Source organism: Notamacropus eugenii, chromosome X (genome assembly GCF_028372415.1).
Source record: "Notamacropus eugenii isolate mMacEug1 chromosome X, mMacEug1.pri_v2, whole genome shotgun sequence".
Lineage (NCBI taxonomy): Eukaryota > Metazoa > Chordata > Mammalia > Diprotodontia > Macropodidae > Notamacropus > Notamacropus eugenii.
This window is the reverse complement of record NC_092879.1, coordinates 100,479,828-100,499,158: the sequence shown is the minus strand read 5'-3', so window position 1 is coordinate 100,499,158 and position 19,331 is coordinate 100,479,828. Positions and strand designations below refer to the sequence as shown.

The 19,331-nt window shown below is 55.3% G+C and overlaps 2 protein-coding genes across 6 annotated transcripts in view; both read left to right on the top strand.

The window, feature by feature from the left end:
- Positions 1-729: 729 nt before the first annotated feature.
- Positions 730-9,483, top strand: GDPD2 (glycerophosphodiester phosphodiesterase domain containing 2). 5 transcript variants are annotated; one of them, XM_072626628.1, is made up of 16 exons: positions 730-1,293; positions 2,206-2,327; positions 2,485-2,588; positions 2,860-2,953; positions 3,162-3,221; positions 3,335-3,433; positions 3,567-3,660; positions 3,739-3,884; positions 3,962-4,044; positions 4,136-4,286; positions 4,476-4,592; positions 4,883-5,031; positions 7,389-7,536; positions 7,688-7,770; positions 7,951-7,986; positions 8,091-9,483. In XM_072626628.1, exons 1-16 carry the CDS (start codon positions 1,188-1,190, stop codon positions 8,197-8,199), a joined length of 1,701 nt encoding a protein of 566 aa, XP_072482729.1. In that variant the 5' UTR covers positions 730-1,187; the 3' UTR covers positions 8,200-9,483. The 5 variants fall into 5 exon arrangements, with proteins under 5 accessions (XP_072482729.1, XP_072482728.1, XP_072482727.1 ...); XM_072626627.1 differs by having other exon boundaries at positions 4,476-4,697; positions 7,951-7,979; XM_072626625.1 differs by having other exon boundaries at positions 731-1,293; positions 4,476-4,697.
- Positions 9,484-9,718: 235 nt separating this feature from the next.
- Positions 9,719-19,331, top strand: part of DLG3 (discs large MAGUK scaffold protein 3) — a 69,857-nt gene continuing 60,244 nt past the window's right edge. The window contains exons 1-6 of the mRNA XM_072627331.1: positions 9,719-14,284; positions 16,876-16,929; positions 17,466-17,516; positions 18,053-18,177; positions 18,506-18,675; positions 18,925-19,061. Of these exons, the coding sequence (XP_072483432.1) occupies positions 13,928-14,284; positions 16,876-16,929; positions 17,466-17,516; positions 18,053-18,177; positions 18,506-18,675; positions 18,925-19,061 (894 nt within the window). The 5' untranslated portion in view covers positions 9,719-13,927. The remainder of the gene's footprint in view (positions 14,285-16,875; positions 16,930-17,465; positions 17,517-18,052; positions 18,178-18,505; positions 18,676-18,924; positions 19,062-19,331) is intronic.

Sequence of the window (19,331 nt, the reverse complement as noted above, 5' to 3'; positions counted from 1 at the left end):
TTTAATGTGGAAGGAAAAGAGGGGAGCCTCCAGAGCTGGCAGCCTGGGCCTCTTGGGGACACAATAGGAGCGGGAAGGGGGGTTGGGCCCCTGGCACTAGGCAGGGTTTCTTCTCTTGGCTCCAAGTGCCACTGGGGTAGATGGAGGCTGTGAGCCTTCTTGTCCGGAGAGAAGCTATGCTTTCTTCCCAGAGCTTTGGTTTCAGATCGGAGTAGAGTGTCCAAGTCCTCCAATGCCTCAGAGCAGTCCTGTTCACCTGCCCACTGGGCCCTTTCAGAAAGCCTGCCAGGAATCCTTGCTCCTTTATCAGTTTTCCAAGCCTCCTGGAACTGGCTCATTCTTCTGTGGAAGGAGGGGATACAAGCTTCATAACCAACTATTCCCTAGCAGGTTGGGGATGAGGAGAGATCCCTGGAAATCTAAGCCTGAACCCACTAATGGAAAGGGCCCTGGGCACAGAGCTTAACAGCCATTTCTGTGTTGGCATGCCCTTGGGGGCAGAGATCCTGGAGGGAGGGCTCCCCTCATCTTTTCCAAGGGGGATTCCAGGCTGCCAAGCCCCTCAACCCCCTGGTTTTCTTCACTACTCCGCCCCCACCCCCCCCACCCCGCGCTACCCCCTTCCTACCCTGGGCCCCTCTTTTCACTGCCAAGTCACAAAAGCTATGGTCACCTCCCCCAGCTTCCCGGCAGCCCCACTCCTCAACAAGCCCTGGTCTCCTGGAGCCAGGACAAAGCCCTGGGTCTGGGCGGGAGGGGGAAAGGGGAGGCCCCGCACAAAAGAATTCCTCAATCAGCTCTGGGCCCCCCTGACTATCCTCACCCCCTGCCCCCTCCTTGGCGCTGCTGCTTATTTCATTCTCCCTGCTGCCTCCATCCTCTCAACCGCCTGATCTTGCTCCTTCCCCTGGGGCTCAGGGCATGCAGACTCAGTGCCCATTGCCCCCAGCCCATGGCCTGCCCTACAGCCTGTAGGTGGCAATAGCTTTGCTACCTGTGACTTAGGGGAACTGAGGGAGGAGAAGGCGGAGGAGGAAGAGACAGAGAGGCGGAGAGGAGGAAAGGAGGAGAGCCCGAGAGGAGGAGGGTGGCAGACCCACCCTGATTGAAAAGCCAGGAACGTGGGAGCGCATGTATGAGTGTGTGCCTGTGCGCTCCGTGTGTGTGTGCGCGTGTGTGCTCCATGTATGCGTGTGTGCTCTGAGTGTGTGTGTGTGTGTGTGTGTGCTCTGTGTGTACGTGTGCTCCCCCAGAAAAGCAGCACCCGCGAGCCGGCAGCTGTGCCAAGACCAGGTGTGAGGCTGGTGGCTGGGGCTGGGGGTGGCTGGGACTGGACATTGGGGGATGAGTAAGGGAGATGCCTGGAGGCCCCGGGGTGGTGGGGAGGGGGGGACACGATGACGGGGGGGCAAGGGGGGGCCGGGGGGACACGATGACGGGGGGGATAAGGGGGGGCTGGGGCCACGAGGGTGGGGAGCTCACAGGGTTAAGGCCAAGGGCAGGGCCCCGACCCCAAGCCTACTTGACTCGGAGAGAACAGTGAGCGCCCCCCAGCTCCCACAGCCACCCCCACCCCCAAACACATCCTGCCTGGTGCTCCGTGCACTTCGACCCACCGACCAAAGTCTGCTGAAAGGGGGAGGAGCAGGGAAGCAGCCTCGGGACCCACCAGGTGTGACTCAGAACCAGGATCCCCCTTGAAGCCATCACTGGAGGGGGCGGAGACTAGGGAAAGGTTTAGAGGCCACTGGGCAGGGCTGGGCTGTGTAATCTTGGCTCTGGGCTAGGTGGAACCCTAGACTCCAAGGCTTCTGGAGAGGGGACGGCCCCTGTGAAACCTGGCTCAGCCCTGGTCAAGCTTGCCTCAACTTGCTAAACTGAGGTACCCAGCCCACATCAGTTGTACTTCAGTGTCAGGACTAATCCCAGACCCAGCTGTCCATCCCCAGGATGATGGAGGAGGAAGAGGATACTTGGGTTCCCTACCTGGACCCTGTGTCAGTCTCTTTGACAGAAGCTACCTGGGCATTCCCCTGCCCAGCCCCCTGACTCAGGTCCAGCCACTCTTGCCCCATCTTGCTAAGCATTGGGCACACATGTGGTAGCCATCCCCAGCGCCAAGGCTCCAAGTGTCCCCTCGGGATGGTCAGATCCTGAGACCGGGAGGCAGGCCACACCCCTGAGAGATTATGTCCTCTCCCACAGGACCCATTCAGGCCTTGGAAATGGCAGGATCCCCTAGCTGTCGCTCCGTCTGGTCCAGCTGCCTTTTCAGCCTGTATAGCTGTCACTGGAGGAAACATTCCAAGGAGATGCCAAGCAGCCAGGTGTCCTAGAGGGGGGTGTGGCAGGGAAGCAGCAGAAGATCACTTGGGGGCAGGGCAGCGCAGGGCTGCTCCCACCAAAGGTCTCAGCCTAGGTGCTAAGTCATCTTTAGGCCTGGCCGTAGGTCGTGACTGAGTGCTGCTCTCCACCCCTTTACAGTGTGACTGTCTCTGGTTTGGCCTCCTGGTCGTCACCTTCCTCCTCTCGCTGGGCTGGTTGTACATCGGACTTGTTCTGCTCAATGATCTACACAATTTCAATGAGTATGTCACGGACCTGAGCCCTACTCCCCAAACTTTGTTCGTGAATACACGCGCACACACACAAGCACACATGCACTCACACACTCCCAAATGAACTCACAGTTCCAGTTTCCTCTTGCATCCTCACCCTCTTTTCCCTCACCCCATCCCAACTCTTTAAGAAGCCAACTACCCTAGGGACCCCAACTCCTTCGCATTCCCCTTGAGTGTATCCCCTCCCCCCTTACCTCCCGTGGGACCCAAGGTCAGGCCCTGTCCCTTCCCCTCCTAGGTTCTTATTTCGACACTGGGGACACTGGCTGGACTGGACCCTGGTCCTGCTCCCCGTTGGCTCTGTGCTGGTTACATACTCCACCCTGCTGTTGGTAGGTCTGGGCTCGGCTGGGCCTGGCCATGCCCCTGGTTTCCCCCTTTCTTCTTTCAGAGATCACTGGGCTTATAGTGAGAGTTAGAGCACCTAGCCCAATCCCCCTCATTTTACAGAGGAGGAAACTTGAATCCCAATGAGGAGAAGGGGTTTGGCCAAGGTCACCCTGGGCTCCATGAAAATCTAGCTCTCCTATCTTCCCCTAGCTCCTGGCCCTATTCCTTCATCTATCTGGGCAGCCACTGCACCTCCACTGGCTTCACAAGGTAAGTAAATGGGTACAGGCTGAGGGTGCCAGAGATGGTAAAGGTAGGGGCATGTTTCCCAGCTAAGAAGGATAGAAAAAGCAGGATGGAAAGCAGGCTGCTTGTATCGTCAGGGGCTGCTATCACTGACTGTGCTGCTCGTGGCTGCTGCTCTCCTGGGGCTAGAAATTCAGTGGCGTGAGGAATGGAGAAGCCTTCGTCTGTCATTACAGGTGAGCATGAATCAGCATGGGGCCAGTCAGTCCTCCACCTTGGGAGATTCCCAGAAGGGCCTGCAGAGGAGGTGAGGGACCCCTGGGAAATTGAGAGTCGTGCCACTACTCACTCACTGCCTCCCATCTGCAGGCCACAGCCCCATTTCTGCACATCGGAGCAGTGCTTGCACTCACCCTCCTGGCCTGGCCAGTAGCTGACACTTTCTACAGGTCTCAGAGAAGAGGTATCAACCCCAGCCTTGAGCCCTCGCCCCCTGCCCACCACCTGCCGTATCTCATCTGTCCTTGTCCTCTCCCCACAGGTACCAAGGGGCTGTTACTGCTCCTGTTTATTGCTGCAGCCCTGGCCATTTACCTGGCACCTCTGGGTATCTCATCACCGTGCCTGATGGAGTACAATCAGCTTCCCCCCAAGCCTGGGCTGGTGGGGCACCGGGGGGCTCCCATGGTGAGTGTCATCCCCCATGCGTCCCCCTCCTCCCTCCCTACATACATACAAACAAACACACCAACTGTTCTACCCAGCTGGCCCCTGAGAACACACTGATGTCCCTCCGGAAAACTGCCGAGTGTGGCGCTTCTGTGTTTGAGACGGATGTGATGGTCAGGTGAGGGAAGTTGTGGGGGGGAGGGGGACCTCAAGATGATGGGGTGGAAGGGAGGAGACTGGCCGTCCCCCAACACAAGCTGTGCTCCCAGCTCCGACGGAGTGCCTTTCCTCATGCATGACGAACGTCTGGATAGGACAACCAATGTGGCTTCTGTGTTCCCCACCCGAGCTGCAGGACTCAGCAGTGACTTCTCTTGGGCTGAATTGCAGCAGTTAAATGCAGGGACCTGGTTCCTGGAGGTAAGAGGGTGACCTCTCGGGGAGGCCCTGACAGACTTTGAGCAGCAGGCAACTTAGCACAGGGGACCCAGGAGGCCCAGGACTCAGTCTAGATGTGCTAAGAACTTAGAGAAAGTCATTTTCCTCCTGGGGCCTCAGTTGGCTCTCTGAAATTCAGCAACTGAACTATGTGCCCCTACCCCACTGTAGAGGCAGCCATTCTGGGGAGCCAGCAAGCTGTCGGGCACCGAGCAGCAGGAGGCCAAGAACCAGACTGTACCATCGCTAAAGGATCTTCTGGAGGCAGCTGCTAACCTCAATCTATCGGTCATGTTTGACCTGCGCCGCCCCCCACCAAACCACACATACCACCACACCTTTGTCAACTGCACCCTCAATGCTGTGCTGAGTGCCAGGGTGCCCCAGGCAATGGTGATCTATCTGGGATCTCATCCCCATGACCTCATGCCCTACAGCCACATGTCCCAGCCATGGGATTACCTGGGGGAATCCCTGCCCTCTGCCTCAGAGGCTCTGATCCTGGTGCCACTCCCACATTCTCTGCCCCCTGCTCCAGGGTGCCATAATGATATCCTGAAACCTTCCCCAAATTCCAGGTACTCTGGCTGCCAGATGAAGAGCGGGCTGAGGTACAACTCCGGGCACCTGAGCTTCGTCAGGTATATGGCTATCGAAAAGAGAACAGGACTGAGCGGCCCCAGCTCCTCAACCTGCCTTACCAAGACCTCCCTCTGACAGATATCAAGTGAGCCTAGAGGGAAAGAAGGAGCTTTAAGTGGATGTGAGAAGGAGCCATGTAGGGGGAGATACCTGCAAAACTTCTGTTCTGGGGCCAAGCATCTAGGACGGAGGAAGAGGATGGTCGGCCATATTTCTGCCATCCCTGTTCATTAGCAGATATTTCCAGAGTGACAGATCTTTGTTAGACCCTGTCAAAGGGACATATGGCCCCATCTCATACCTTTATGTAGTCCAGGGGTGAGGAACCTGCAGCCTTGAGGCCCTGTGTGGCCTTCTAGGCCTTTTGACTGAATATAAGTTTTACAGAACAAATCCTTTTATTAAGAGGCTGCCTCATTTTACAGAGAAGGCAATAGACCCAGTGGGGGAGGTGACTTGCCCAAGTTCACAGAGGCAGGATTTGAACCCAGGTCCCCTGCTGTTTGCACTGTGCTGCACTATCTCATAAGAAGAGCTGGAGAGAGATGTGCACAGTGATGACAAGATAAATGATCATCTAAGTAAGGCTGTCCCTGCCTCTGGAGCTGGGCAGCTCCTTCTCCCATACAGGAGTGCTTTGCCATTTCCTTCTCCAGCTCATTTTATAGATGAGACAAGCAAAAGAGATCAAGGCCACCATTTTACTTTATGTGACACTGTTCTCTCATCTTCCATCACTCCCTCTCCGTGGCTTTCCTTGCCCACTAACAGCACGCTCAACTCTCACACATCCAACAAACAAATTCACTTGCCCTTCCATCCCCTCAAGCTCTCCTCCAATATCTCTCTCCCCTTTCACAGTTGCCCCCTGGGACAGAGTGGTCTATACTCTTTGCCTCCACTTCCTTATTAGCATTCAGACATTTGCAGTGTGACTCCAATGGCCAGGTGGCTGTGCTCTTCTCCTAGACCTGCTTTCTGGCACCTCTCTTTCAGTTCTCAGTGGTCTTTGTTGGGTGATTGATTCCTTCCTTCCCCCTTCGTGTGGATGGTGCCAGGTTTGCCAATCTCATCATTTCCCGTGGGTTTAACTATTTCTTGTCCCAATGCAGATGACTCCCGAATTTCTCGACCCATAGCTAATCTCTCTCCTGACTTGCAGTCCTGAATACACAGTTTCCTGCTGACCATTCCTGGCTCTGTGTCCTCACCCTGAACTGAAGATCCTTCCCGGGGCTTCCCCGTTTCCAGTTGATCAGGCTCAAAGCCTGTAATTCCTTCATCTCAATTATTCCCAACCTCCCAGTTATTTGCCACATCCTCTCAATTCTTCCTTCCCAACATTCCTTCTATTTGGCAGCTTCTTCTGACACCCTCCCCCTGCCGCTACTTCCCTCATTCAGCCTCTGGACTAGGGCAAGATGCTCTGACTTCCAGTCTCATCTCTCTCTAATACATCTTTCCAAAGCTGGCCAGTCTTGCTGAGATGACTTCCCATTGCCTTTAGGATGCATTGGTAGATGGCAGGGTGCCTTGATAGGTGGCCTGGTGTGTTGGTGTGTGACTGGGTACATTGCAAACCGTTCAGCCTGGCCATGAAAGCCCTTCCCATCCTGTGCAGTCACAATTCATGTTGCTCTCTTAGTAAACGCTAGCTTCTGCCTCCACACTTTTGCACAGATCGTGCTTTATGCCTGGAATGCCCTCACTCGCCAGCTCTGCCTCTCAGAATCCTTGGCTTCCTTCAAGGCTTATCATCTGTGCCACGTCTTCCAGTCAGCCCATCCTGCTTCTCTTTAGTTGTCAGTACTCTGTCCTTGAAATCACCCTGGACTGACTTATCAGTGTCCAGGCTGTATCCCCATCTCAGCCTTCTCTGGACTTTACAATGCCATGCCCATAATAGGCACTGGTCTAAAAGGGTTTTTGTAAGGGATCTAGGAGGCTTGAAAGGTAGATATGTGACCAGATTGTTGATGAAGGCAGATGGGGAATCATTGAAAGCTTTGGAGAAAAGGAATGAAATGTAGCAAGATTCATGTGACATCTTGGATTGAAGAGGCAGAGACCAGAGGCTAGAGTCTGAGTAGTAGAACACTGCAGTGCTTCAGTGAGAGGTCATGGGGTTCCAGACTAAGGTGGGAGCAAAAAGGAGAGGACAGAAGAGATATTATGAGGTAAAACTGGATGGGAATTGGTGACCAATTTAATGTTGAGAGGGGCTTGAGGGAATGATTGGTAGTGCTGGGAAGCCATGGGAGGATTCAGGAGGAGGGAGTGGGCTTGGAGGGACAGTTCCTGAGTTCTGCTGTGAAGATGGTGGGTCTGAGGAGAGGTTGCTAGTCACTTGTGCAGGGAGAAGGGATGAGCCTGGAGGCACCATGGAGTCTGTGACCCATGATCCATTTCTGTGGGAACCTTTTCTTTCTCTATCACTCACAGGCTCCTGCAGCATGACAACATTTCTGTGAACCTGTTTGTGGTGAACAAGCCTTGGCTCTTCTCCCTTCTCTGGTGTGCTGGGGCTGCCTCAGTCACCACCAATGCCTGCCAGCTGCTGCAGCAGCTGCCCCATCCTGTCTGGCTCATTGTAAGGACTGTTGGTTTCCCTCCCTCTCTACCTGCCCCCTCCGCTACCATCTGGACCTTCCCTTAACCCCTAACTCTTACTCTCCCACCCCTGCCCCCTCACATAAAGTGAAGTATGTCAGGGGAAGGTTCACTCATAAATGTCTCTACAGCGCCCCCAGACCTACCTACTGATCTGGATTGTGGCAGACTGTGTATCTGCCCTGCTACTCCTCTGGATCTTCCTCCTCCAGGGGTAAGTGCCTTTTCTGCATCCCCTCCCCTCCCTGTGGTGTCATGGCACTAGGTGCCACCAGGGCTTGGAGTCCAATAGGTCCTTGGCCACATTATTGGGTGGCCCCCAAACTGGGAGTGTTTGAGGGAAAGGGGAGCTCAAGCTACCTGGATTGATGGTATGCTCCTTTCCTCCCTAAAGGAAATGTGCCAGGGAGCAAGAGAAACCTGGTAAGAGGTACAGTGCTCCTCATGTTGGGTCTTGGTTCCTTGGCCTCCCTGTTGCCCCTGCCACCACCACTCCCTCCCACATCCACTCTCATGCCTGGTGTGTTCCTCCAGTCTCAGAGAGTGCTGTGCTGCTGACCAAGATCAACCTCAGGCTGGAATGAGTGAGATGCCCCTGTTACCTCCAACCCCACCCCCTTCTGGAACCTCCACTGGCCTCTGACTCCAAGATGCTGCCGCTTCTAGTGGGAAATTGGGTACCACTCTGGCCATTCCTCGATAACTGGAATGTTCCAAGGCTAGCCTGCATCCCGCGCGCTCTTGGGATGGTGAGGACAGCGCACTTTCTGGCTCTTTCTGTCAGTCAATGAATCGAATCCTCCAATCCCCCACATCGGCTCTGCTCGTTTGCCTTCAGGGATATAGGGGGTGGGGACAGGGACCATCACTGCCGCTAGCTGCCCAACAGCACCACCTAGTGCTCACAGCTCCTGAGGACCAGAACCTTGGGGAGCCCTGGCTCCAGAGGCCGCCCCCCACCCTGATTCTGCCGCTCCTGGCCTCTCGCGGATCATATCAGGGGCAGAGCTAAGAAGGACATTAGAGACCCCTGAAACGAACCGAGGTTCAGCGAGAAAGCGACTCCTCGTCAGAGAGAGGCACAGGTTTTGGAGCCAGAGGCCTTGGGTTCAAATCTCAGCGCTGATACTGTGAGACCTTGGCCAAGTCACATAACCCCTTGGAGCCTCAGTTTCCCCATCTGTTACAGAGACCACTTGTCGTCCAAACTCTTCTTTATAGATGGAGAAACTGGGGCTCTGAAGAGGACCAAGAATCCCTTGTTTAAGGTACTCCTTCCCATGTCCTCTGCCTCCAAATACTCCAGAACTTGGCTCCTTCCGACACTGCTCAGCCAAGAAAAGCAGAACAAGTTTTCACTGGGCTGCAGATGGGGAACCAGAGAGCTGAGGAGGAGGCCCTCTCAGGCCCCCTCCAAGCTGGCTGGGTTCATGTTCCTTTACTAAGTCCATAGCTCCTGTCTGGCTTAGCTGGGGGAGGGGGGACAAGCTATTGACTAGGGCACTTGGATTCTGTGGTTGGGAGGTCCTCTGAAGCACTGGTACCCATAGGCCCACATTTTCAATGGAAGGCACCTGCCTGTGGCCACAGCAACAGGATGCAGGGATTACAGCCCAGGCTGCATCTTGACTGGCGGGGGAATGTTTGAATTTGCTCAAGAGACTCCCAGCTCTTTTCCTCCCTTTGTCCCTCCCTCACTTAAAGAAATTAGATATGGAGGGAAGCTCCCCACAGAGGAGTAGCCTGTCCTGTAGCTCTGGATACAGTGATGGGAAGATAAACTGTGTTTGATGGGAGGGACTGGGCAGGTCCCAGGCTGGGGAAGGGCTTGTTCTGTTTTGGTTTTTTAACCCAATCTTTTCCATACATCTGTCTCCATTTTGTCTCCCAGCCCCCCAGTGATAAATCAGAGTTCCTATCACCCAAACAAGCTGCTCTCTCCCCCACTTCGCACCTTAGCTTCTTGCATCCTCATCCTTACAGCTCTAAGGCTTACAGACCTGCAGTCCCCAGTCCTAAGCCCCAGGGAGGGCTGGCTCACTGGGGTTCGAGTTTTCCTGCTCCATTATTTTTAGCTGCTGACTCACAACTCCTGGCATCCGGGGCTGGGGCTAGCGGGCTGGGCTGGGGGCTATTAATAGAGCAGTTGCTGAGCTCCAACCCAGATCAGTTTCAGGGCCACATGAAACTAGGATCTGTCTCCATGTCATGCCCTTTGGAGATACTGTGGACCCAGACAGGGGCTGCAACAGATACTCTACTTCAGAAGCCTGGAAGGGGGAAGCCCTTTCTGGAGCCCTTGGGAGCAGCTCCTCACCTAACACCCAGGCACCTGGCATATGTGGAGTCCAGAGTGAAGGCCCCAGGGCCAGGGCCGGAAACAGTTCAGTTTGGGGGATATCCTCAGCCCAGAACCTTCTGCTCTTAAGAGAAACTTAGGAGGAGTGAGATGGGGAGAAGCTGCCAGCAGAAGGGACCAGAGATCAGGAGGGAGAAGGCTGAAGTCACAGAATCACAGCTGGAAGAGGCCCTAGAAACACTGGAGTTCGGCCTCCTCGACTGATGAAGGGGAGATGACTTGGCCATTGCTAGAAGGCTCTGATGTCTCAGCACCTTCTCAATTCAATTCAACAGACATGGATTATCCGCTGTGCAGTAGAGATAAGGTTGGGAAAAAAAGGCCTTCCCAGGCAGCCACCTTCTACTGTGGAATGCAAAGTGCAAACACAAAACAAGTTAGTGAGATAGAGAGAGAGAGCACTAAGGGATTTAGGAGACACTTTCCATAGAAGGAGGCACCTGAGCTCAATTTTGCAAGAGTTCAGAGATTCTCAGAGGCACAGAGAAGGAGGAAGGGCATTCCAGGTAAGGGGAACAGCCTGGGCAAAGATCCAGAGGCAAGAGATAGTGTGTCATGTGAGCAACAGTGAGAAGGTCAGTTTGGCTGGACCACAGGGTTAAGGGGGGAGGGGGAGGAGAAAGGGCAATAAGGCTCTACCATTAGAAGCCATATTGTAAAAGGCTTTAAATGCCTGCGTGGGGAAGGTGCATTTTCTCCTAGAGGCAATAATGGGGAACCAGTAAAGCTTCCCAGGAGCATGAGCATGGGCAGAACTGGGCTTTAGGAAGATGATTCATGCAGCTGTGCAGCTGTGGAAGGGAAGGACTGAAGGCAGTGAGCCCAACCAGGAAGGAGGCTGCTGCCACAGTCCCAGCCAGAGGTGGAGAAACTGAGATGGCCTTCTAGGTCCTCAGGTGTGGCTTTTTGGCTGCGGGCTACATGGGACCTCAAAGCCAAAGGTTCCCCACCCCTGGTCCAGGCACAAGGTGCGGATGATGGTGGGTGGTAGCCATGAGGGGGGAGGGAGAATGACCAGGGACAGTAAGGAAGCGGGAGGGACCTGGGATGAGCCTGAGGTCCCGGTGCCTCAATTCCATGATGCTACAGCAGGTGCCCCAATAGGTAGGTCTCCAGGCCCTTGTGGCCTGTCAGCAGGGATGCCCAGCAGGCACAGAGCTCCCCTCAGGTTCCCATCAGGACTTCATTCCCATCAACCTCTTTGCCACAGGCCCTTCCCCCCAGAGTGTCCGAATTGTAGTTTAAGGAAAATGGAAAGTAGGCCTCAGCTAAGTTAGGAGCTCTGTATGCAAAGGGCTGGAGCTTCCATTTCCTTTCCAGCATGAGCTGAGCATGAAACTTTAGGCATCAGCCAACAGATGGGGGCACCATTAACACCCACTCACCTCCCCTTCCAGAGGCCTAGGGTTCCAATGTGTCTGGGGAGAGAGGGGGTGGTAAAATCCCACTGAACTTCCCCCCACCCCCTTCAGCTCTGGCTTAGGCCTGGCTGGTTGCCTAGCAACAAACAGACCACCTGCAGGCTTGTGGGGCCTCTTAACCTTGTCAGGAGGTCTGTCTTTCTGCAGTTGGAGGTTGGGACCCTTAATCTGAGTAGAGCATAACTTGCTGGTGTTGAGACAGACCTACAGATTCTTAGGACTCTGCCTGCTTCATTTTACAGAGGGGGAAAGTGAGACCCGGAGCAGGGAAAGGACCTGCAGAAAGTCACCCAGAAAATATCTGGTGTTGGCAGGACTAGAGCTCATTTCCTACCTAATTCCGAGTCCTTCATTGGCCTGGGAGGTGGCCTAGGAGAGCATCCTAATCTCCAGAAGCTCTGGGAGGGGGTTAGCCCCATTGGATGTATCAGGAAGCTAGGAAGGGTTCGAGGTGGAATTCCAACCAGGTCTGTTGGCTTGAAGTCTGGCCTCAGTCATTCCTGATACATCTCATTTATTCCCTTCTCCATAATGTCCAGACTGAGTCCTATAACTGTAACCATAGGGAGGAAGATGACCTCACCTGTTTGTTCCTTACATTCTAAGAGACTCCCCAAGATGCTAACAGCACCCCTTCTCTCCCTCCAGGACTGGGGGGAGGAGGCAGGCAAAGGGGATCTTTGCCCCTGACCAGCTCTGGGATCCAAGCATTTCCTAATGAGTCTTCTGGGGAACCTGGAGCGGTACTTCCCAAATCTGACTGAGTTCCCTGGCTAGCCCCAAGGAAAAGTGAGCAGCCACTCCTAAGAGGTTGTTCCCAGGTCCTAGAGGCATCTGGGGGGCTTTAACCAGACCCCCAAATCTCCCTCTGAACAGTTCTCTCTCCCTTTAGAAACAGAGAAGTGGTTTGAATGTACAGAGGAGATAGCTCTGGGTCAGGCCAACTTTTCTGGGCTAGTCCAGCGTGGAGGACCTCTCTCCTCCCCTGAAACATCTTGGAGCTGGGGGTCAGGGTCATCATAGGAGCTGGCAGATCTAGTTCTGAAAATTCTCACTTGCTGGGGAGTTCAGCTCTTCCTAGAGCCAAACCAAAGCTCTTTCTTTGGTCCCTCCCCCAAGTTTCCAGCCCCAGGCCCATCTCGTTCCCAACTCACTCTCCAGTATACTGCCCATGGCTCACCCTTGTGCCTCAGCTATAGCAGCCCTCCCATGCCCAGCTAGCTTTTTTATTCATGCTTTGCTCCCCCCGCCCCCCACTCAGTTCTCTTCTCTCTGGGATCTTGGGATGGTGGGAGAGCTGGGACTGAGCCACAGCACCCACCAGTGCAGATGTTGCTCTTCTGGGAGCCTTGAGATCTGTCGCCTAGATTTGTCTCCAAGGCTTCTCTCCTGCAAGCTTGGAGGAACTCAACCTTTTACATCTTCCCCACAAACCTCATTTCCCCTTGAAGAAGACATAAGGGTGTGATTGACAGCCTACGACAAACCAGGAGGCTATAGGGGTGATTGGGTAGTCTGGTCCCTGAGATTCCCTGGCCAAAGTTGGGGTGTGAGATACCTGAGTCCGGAGCCTGTAGCCCTGCCATTGCTGGCCTCAGAAAGGCTGCACTAGACAGCAAGGGAGGGTGGGGGCAAAACAAAGGATTCAGGAGGAATCTGGTAGGGTGGAGGGTTGAACTCTAGTGAGGGAAGATAGAGGGAACCCAGGGAACTGAACAGTGGGGAGGAGAGAGGGGAGGCAGCAGGACAATGTGATGGACTCTCTGCGCCAGCAGGGAGTAGCGTACAAGCCGGTGTTCTCTGCTAAAGGTGCCCCCCATCTCCTCACAGTCCCCATCTCTTCATGGCCTAAGTTTTCATCTCCTCCCCACCCCTCACCCCTCACCCCCCCCCCCCACAGGCTCTGGAGTCAGCAAGCTTCTCCCCAAGGCTTTATCCTAAAGAATAGTGGGCAAAGATACTGGCCATGGTGATAGGGAGGGGGGTGGTACAAAGGGTTAGACACCAGGACCAGAACAGCTCTGGGATCAGCCTCAACGCCTGGTCTTTCTTCCCAAGATTCTAGGAGCTGGGCCAGGGAAACAAGGGGGATGGGGATCCTGGGGGGGGGTCCCCACGGGTAGTGGCGGCTGTCTCTATCCCTTTAAGGAGCCGCTGTTTAGCATTCTCGCTGCTGCTGCTGCCTCTGCCTGGATCTGCGTGCTGATTGGCTGAGAGCAGCTGCTCTGGGAGCCAGGGAGAGATGCTCTTGACTCCACTCGGCTCCATCCTGGGGACCAGAGCAGGCGCGGTCCTTTCAGTAGCCAGTCTTCCCTTCCCCCTGGTCCCTCCCCCCTAGCCACCTCTGGGCCTGGGCCCAGGAGCCACCACGGACGACACGGAGCCACCAGTGCTGGAGGGGGAGCCGTGGGGTCGGGGCAGCGTTGGGGCCGAGGCCCCGGGACGTCCGCCCGGCCCCAGGCCCCGTTCAGCCCGAGCTCCCCCCCGGGTTCCCCCTCCCGCCTGGCCAGAGCCCTGTGATTGTGCCCGGGAGCCCAGTGGGGTAGAGGGTGGCTGGAGGCTGGGGGGGTCGAGCAGCAGGGGCCAGTGCCATGCACAAACACCACCATTGCTGCAAGTGCCCGGAGTGCTATGAGGTGACTCGCCTGGCTGCTCTAAGGCGCCTTGAACCACCTGGCTATGGGGACTGGCAGGTGCCTGACCCCTATGGAGGAGGGGGCGGCAATGGCAACAGTGGGGGATATGGGGGCTATAGCTCCCAGACCCTGCCCTCCCAGGCAGGGGCTGCGCCCACGCCTCGGACCAAAGCCAAACTCATCCCCACAGGCCGGGATGTGGGGCCTGTGACCCCTAAACCTGGCCCAGGCAAGAGCACCCCGAAACTCAATGGCAGTGGCCCCGGCTGGTGGCCCGAATGCACCTGCACCAACCGTGACTGGTATGAACAGGTATGGACCAGCAGATGGGGGGGGGAGCTTTGGAGGGGGGTGCTCAAGGAATTGTGGGGTTGGGGTACTGAAGATGGCGGCATGAGGGGACTGGGGCCCAGGCTTTGAAGATTCAGAGAAAATATCAATGCAGCTAGGGAGAAGGGAGTGTGTGTGTGTGTGTGTCTGTGTATGTGTCTGTGTGTCTGTGTGTGTCTGTGTATGTACATTTGGGGAGGGTATCAGGGGACCTGTGTGTGAGGGAGATAACTGTGGGGACATATTTCCCTGAGTTCGGGCATTAGATTTTTCCTCTCTGTATATGTATGTTGGGGGGATTGTGTGGGGGACGTATCTCTAGGAGAGAAGGATTGTGGGTTTTTCTGTGTATGCAAGTGAAATCATGTATGTGTATGTGTGGGAGAAAGGGGATTATGTGGATTTCCATGTGTTCATGTCTCTGTGTCTAGATGCCTATGAGCCATCTCTGCACAGGTCTCTTTGTGTGTATGTGTGTGTGTGTGTATGTGTTTGTGTGGGTGTGTGGGTGTGTGGGTATCTTTCTGCATGATGTGCTTGTATGGGCTCTTATGTTTAAATGTATGTGTCTACTAGCATGTGGCTGTGTGTGTGTGTGGGGGGGTTCTGCCTGCTGTGAGCAGTTTGATGGGCAGGGGAGGGACAGGAGGTAAGTGACCCCTCCAGGGCTCAGTAGTAATGCCCTCTTGCCTCGTCTATCAGAGGTGGGCAGATGGGTAGATTCTATTGTCCAAAATGTTCTCCTTTGTCTTTGAAACAGTGGCTCAGTTTCTGAGGTAGGGGGTGGGGGAAGGACAAGGGCAATGGTGGGGGGACAATTGGGGCAAGCTTGTTCCTTGAGCACACTGTAGGCATGGTGGTCTAGCCTAAGGCAGAGGGTTAGGAAGATGCCTCAGTGTGGTGCCATGTCGCTCCCCGTGAGGCTTCCAGATGGACTGGAGCTGTGTCTCCCTCTACCTCTGACCTGATACTGCTTGCCAGCTCCCTGGGTTCTGGGCACAACCCCAGGTTTCTACTCCTAGCCTAGCCGCCAGATTAGAAAATGGAAGGAGCATATGTGTGAAGCAGCAAAATGGAGTCTGGGCCGGCAGAACCAGGGCCCTGGCATACCATGCACAGTGGGAGGAAGGGGGTGGGTGTCCATATCTGCTGCTAGCTCCCGGGCCAAAGCCCTCAGGAAGAAGTGAGGAGGGGGACCTCAGGATGGGGTGGGGTGCTAGCGGACAGTTCCCTGAGCTCTGGCCTGCCAAGTGCGGGCTCAGAACTTGGCAAGGCAGGAAAGCTTCTGCACAGTTAGCCTCTCGTTCCCTAGCCTCCAGCCTCCTAGCTTCCTACCTTCAGCCATTCATCCTCCTCACTTTACCCTCCCAGTCCCATTCCCCTTTAGCCCCTCCTCTCCATGCCATACCTTGCCTGGAAGCTGGTGTGAGCTGGTGAAGGAAACTGGACCTGCCTCAGGCCAGGCCTTGTGGGGTAGGGATATATTTAGATTTCTCCCCCCAGCCCCCCCATGCCACCCATTTAGCCTGAAGCTCCGTGGCACTGAGAAATGGGGAGAATGGATAGTACCAGGTTATCCTGTCACATCTGACCCAAGACTCGGGAGGGAGGGCATGTTGGCACACATGTGCTCAAGCGACGTGGGTGTCTGCCTGCTTCTATGGATGGCTATGCATGTTTCTCTTTCTCTGAATAAACGAATCTGTGCTCTGATGGTGGGCAGTGTTAGCAAGCTAGAGGGTTGGACATGGAGAAGACAGAAGGAGACACTTATCCACAGCCCACAGTTCTCCAGGAGAGGTGGGGAAGAGCTGGGAGCTTGCGGTGATGCCCCACTCAGAACCCCTTTCAATCTCCACTGAGGCAGAACAGAGCAAAATAAGGGTGCGGGGAGGCAGTTAGGACCCAGTGCAGGGGAGGGGGAACACTGTCCTCCCTCCCTCCCCTCCTTTCCCCTTCTCTTCTTCCCTCAATTTCCTTGGTGATCAGACTAGGATCCAGCCTGCTGCTTCAGGGGAGACCGGGGCTTCTTGGGATGATCCCAAGTGTGCAGTTGTTGGGATCTGGGGGAAAAGGCTGGGAGGAGGTATGGGGGCGAGAGCTGGCACCGGCGGGGGTGGGGAGCCGACTGTCTGTCTATCCAGGAGCTGTTCTCATAGGAGAAATGGCCATGTGTGTGAGCGCGCCATCTTTCAGATGACAAGTTGGATTTTTGTTCCCAACCCCCCCCACCGCCCCGAAAGATGCTTGAGCTTCGTTCCCAACATCGCAGTCTGGCCCCAGCTTCTCCTTTCTGCCCTAGCCCTTTCTAGGAAGCAGTTCAGACAATCAGTCCAGGGGGTGGAGAATGAACTGAAGAAGGATTGGATTGGGGGCCTGGACCCCTGCCGTTCACTGAGGGGCTGGTTTCCTGAGCGGACACCATGGACAGTTCTAGTGGGGAACAGTGTGTGTGACATGTGCCCTAGCCTTGGCGCATCAGGGGACAGCTGGCTAGGAAAGAAAGGGCAAAGGGGAAGCTGAGGCTAGAGGGCTCATTTCGTTCTCCTACCACTCTCTGTCTCTTCCCTCAGGCCAGCCCTGCACCCATCTTGGTGAATGCAGAGACCTTGGAGCCAAGTCTCTCAGTGAGTGTGCCTCTCCATTCCAAGCTCAGGAGACTTCTGTGGCCAAGTGCCCTCCTAAACCAGCCCTGCCCCTGAGAGGGGTGGGAGTGTGTGTGTGTGTGTATGTGTGTGTGTGTGTGTGTTATGTATGGTGTGTGGGGTGTGGGGGGAACGTGTGGTGTGTGTGTGTAGTGTATGTATATGTGTGTGTGAGGTGTATGTGTGATATGTGTGGTGTGTGTGTATGTGTGTGTGTGTGTGTGTGTGGTGTGTGGTGTGGTGTGGGAGGAATGTGTGTGGTGTGTGGTATGTGTGCATACACACACACACACACACACACACATAGGAGTACGCCCACCCTCTGGGGGGAGAAGGCAGAGTGGATTAAGTTGCTAGTTAGTCCCATCTTTCGGAAGAGGCCCTCCTTGGAGTGGAGGTTGGCTCTTCTGCTCTGGGGAGGGGAGGGGAAGTGGGAGGTTGGGAAGGCAGGATGATGGGTGGGTGGGAGGATGGGAGAATAGGAAGGCACTTGAGGAACTGTCTGTGTCTCTCCCCAGGTAAATGGAAGTGATGGGATGTTCAAATATGAGGAGATTGTGCTGGAACGGGTAAGTCTGCAGTCAGGGAGCAGAGAGGTGGGGGCGGTAGCCAAGACCTACCAAGTGAAGAGCACCCTTGAGAGGAAAGGGGTTCAGGCCATGTCCATGCTTGTGGTTACTGCTGAAATGGCTGCAGTAGGTCTACCAGGAAGAGGATGGGGAAACTGAGGCATCCTGATATGGTACCCCAGTAGGAGCCAGTGGAGGTCCTGGGGGCTAGGAATCCAGCTCAGCAATGAAAGCTCCAAGGTGACTCCTGGAAGCAGCACAAAGCTCTCTTCCCCTCCCTCCCTCCCTATCTCCTTCCTCCAACTCCTAAGGCCCCCTCAGAAACTCCCCAGATGTAGCCCACTGGTCAAGGGTAGGGGTAGCAATGTTTGCTGGGTGTCTATAGAAGCACATCTGGATATCCCAAGCCCCTCCCACAGCTGCAGCAACATTTGCCCTGCCCCACCCCCATGAGGAAGGAGGGAAGGGAGCACTCAGGAAGCCTTTTCTTCATCTCATACTTGAGCAGTCTAGGTTCTCTCTCCCTAACCCCACAGGGGAACTCGGGCCTGGGCTTCAGCATCGCAGGGGGAATCGACAACCCACATATACCGGAGGACCCTGGCATCTTCATCACCAAGATTATCCCAGGCGGGGCAGCTGCCATGGATGGGAGGCTAGGGTGAGCTGGGGAGGCAAGGGAGACAGGGGGCAGGGGGTAGGGGATAGGGGGCAGGGAGACAGGGAGTGGGGGCAGGGGGTAGAGGGGCAGAGGGCAAGGAGGCAGGGGGTAAAGGGTAGGAGGGCAGAGGGGTAGGGGAGGGGGGGCAGGGGGGGAGCATGTCCCTCAGTGACTTTGCTGAATTGGCCAGAGTCCTTCCTAAACTCTAAGTTGGAGAATCTGACCTACCAGTGGTGAAGGCAGTTGAGTGGTGAGGCAGAAAGAGCTGTATGAGTGGGAAGGGTGGGGAGGATGGTGGGTGATCAAGTGTTCTGTGGTGGCTCTGCAGGGTGAACGACTGCGTGCTGAGGGTGAACGAGGTGGATGTGTCAGAGGTGGTCCACAGTCGGGCTGTGGAGGCCCTCAAAGAGGCAGGCCCTGTTGTACGCCTGGTGGTACGAAGGAGGCAGCCACCACCTGAGACTGTGGTGGAGGTCAACCTACTGAAAGGGCCCAAAGGTGCGCTGACTGCTGCTCCTTAGCCCAAATGCGTGCCAGGCCATGCTGGGGCTCTTCCCCCTGCCCCCCTGTCCCAGCTAAGGTGATGACCTGACCTCCCATCTCAGGTGTCATTCACCTAGTGCTCTAATGGGGGAGGTGGGCAAGGGGGTCGGGCAGCCTGGCATTGCCCGGGGTTGAACTAAAATCTCAGCCTCCTCACCCCTTCCCCCACTTGCTATCTCCCCTGGCCCGGCTCTCTCGCTCCAGGTTTGGGCTTTAGCATCGCAGGTGGTATTGGGAACCAGCATATCCCTGGAGACAATAGCATTTACATCACAAAAATCATTGAGGGCGGTGCTGCCCAGAAGGATGGCCGATTACAGATAGGGGACCGGCTGCTAGCGGTGAGACATGGGAGGGGATGGGTGGGGTGGTCTCTCTTTGCTTTAATGGGGGGAGTGATCTGGCATAGTGGAGAGGGTCTTGGAAGGAACTCTCCCCATCCAGGGTGTTTGGATGTTTGGTGTTTGTCAACTGTGTGCTACGCTTGTACTGTAATTAGGATTTCAGGCCAGACTTGGAGTTTGGTCATAGAATCATAGTAGACTTCAAGCTAGGAGGAAGGTCAGAGGTTGTGGAGTCCTTAATGTCCCCAGTTTCTAAACTCAGAAGCC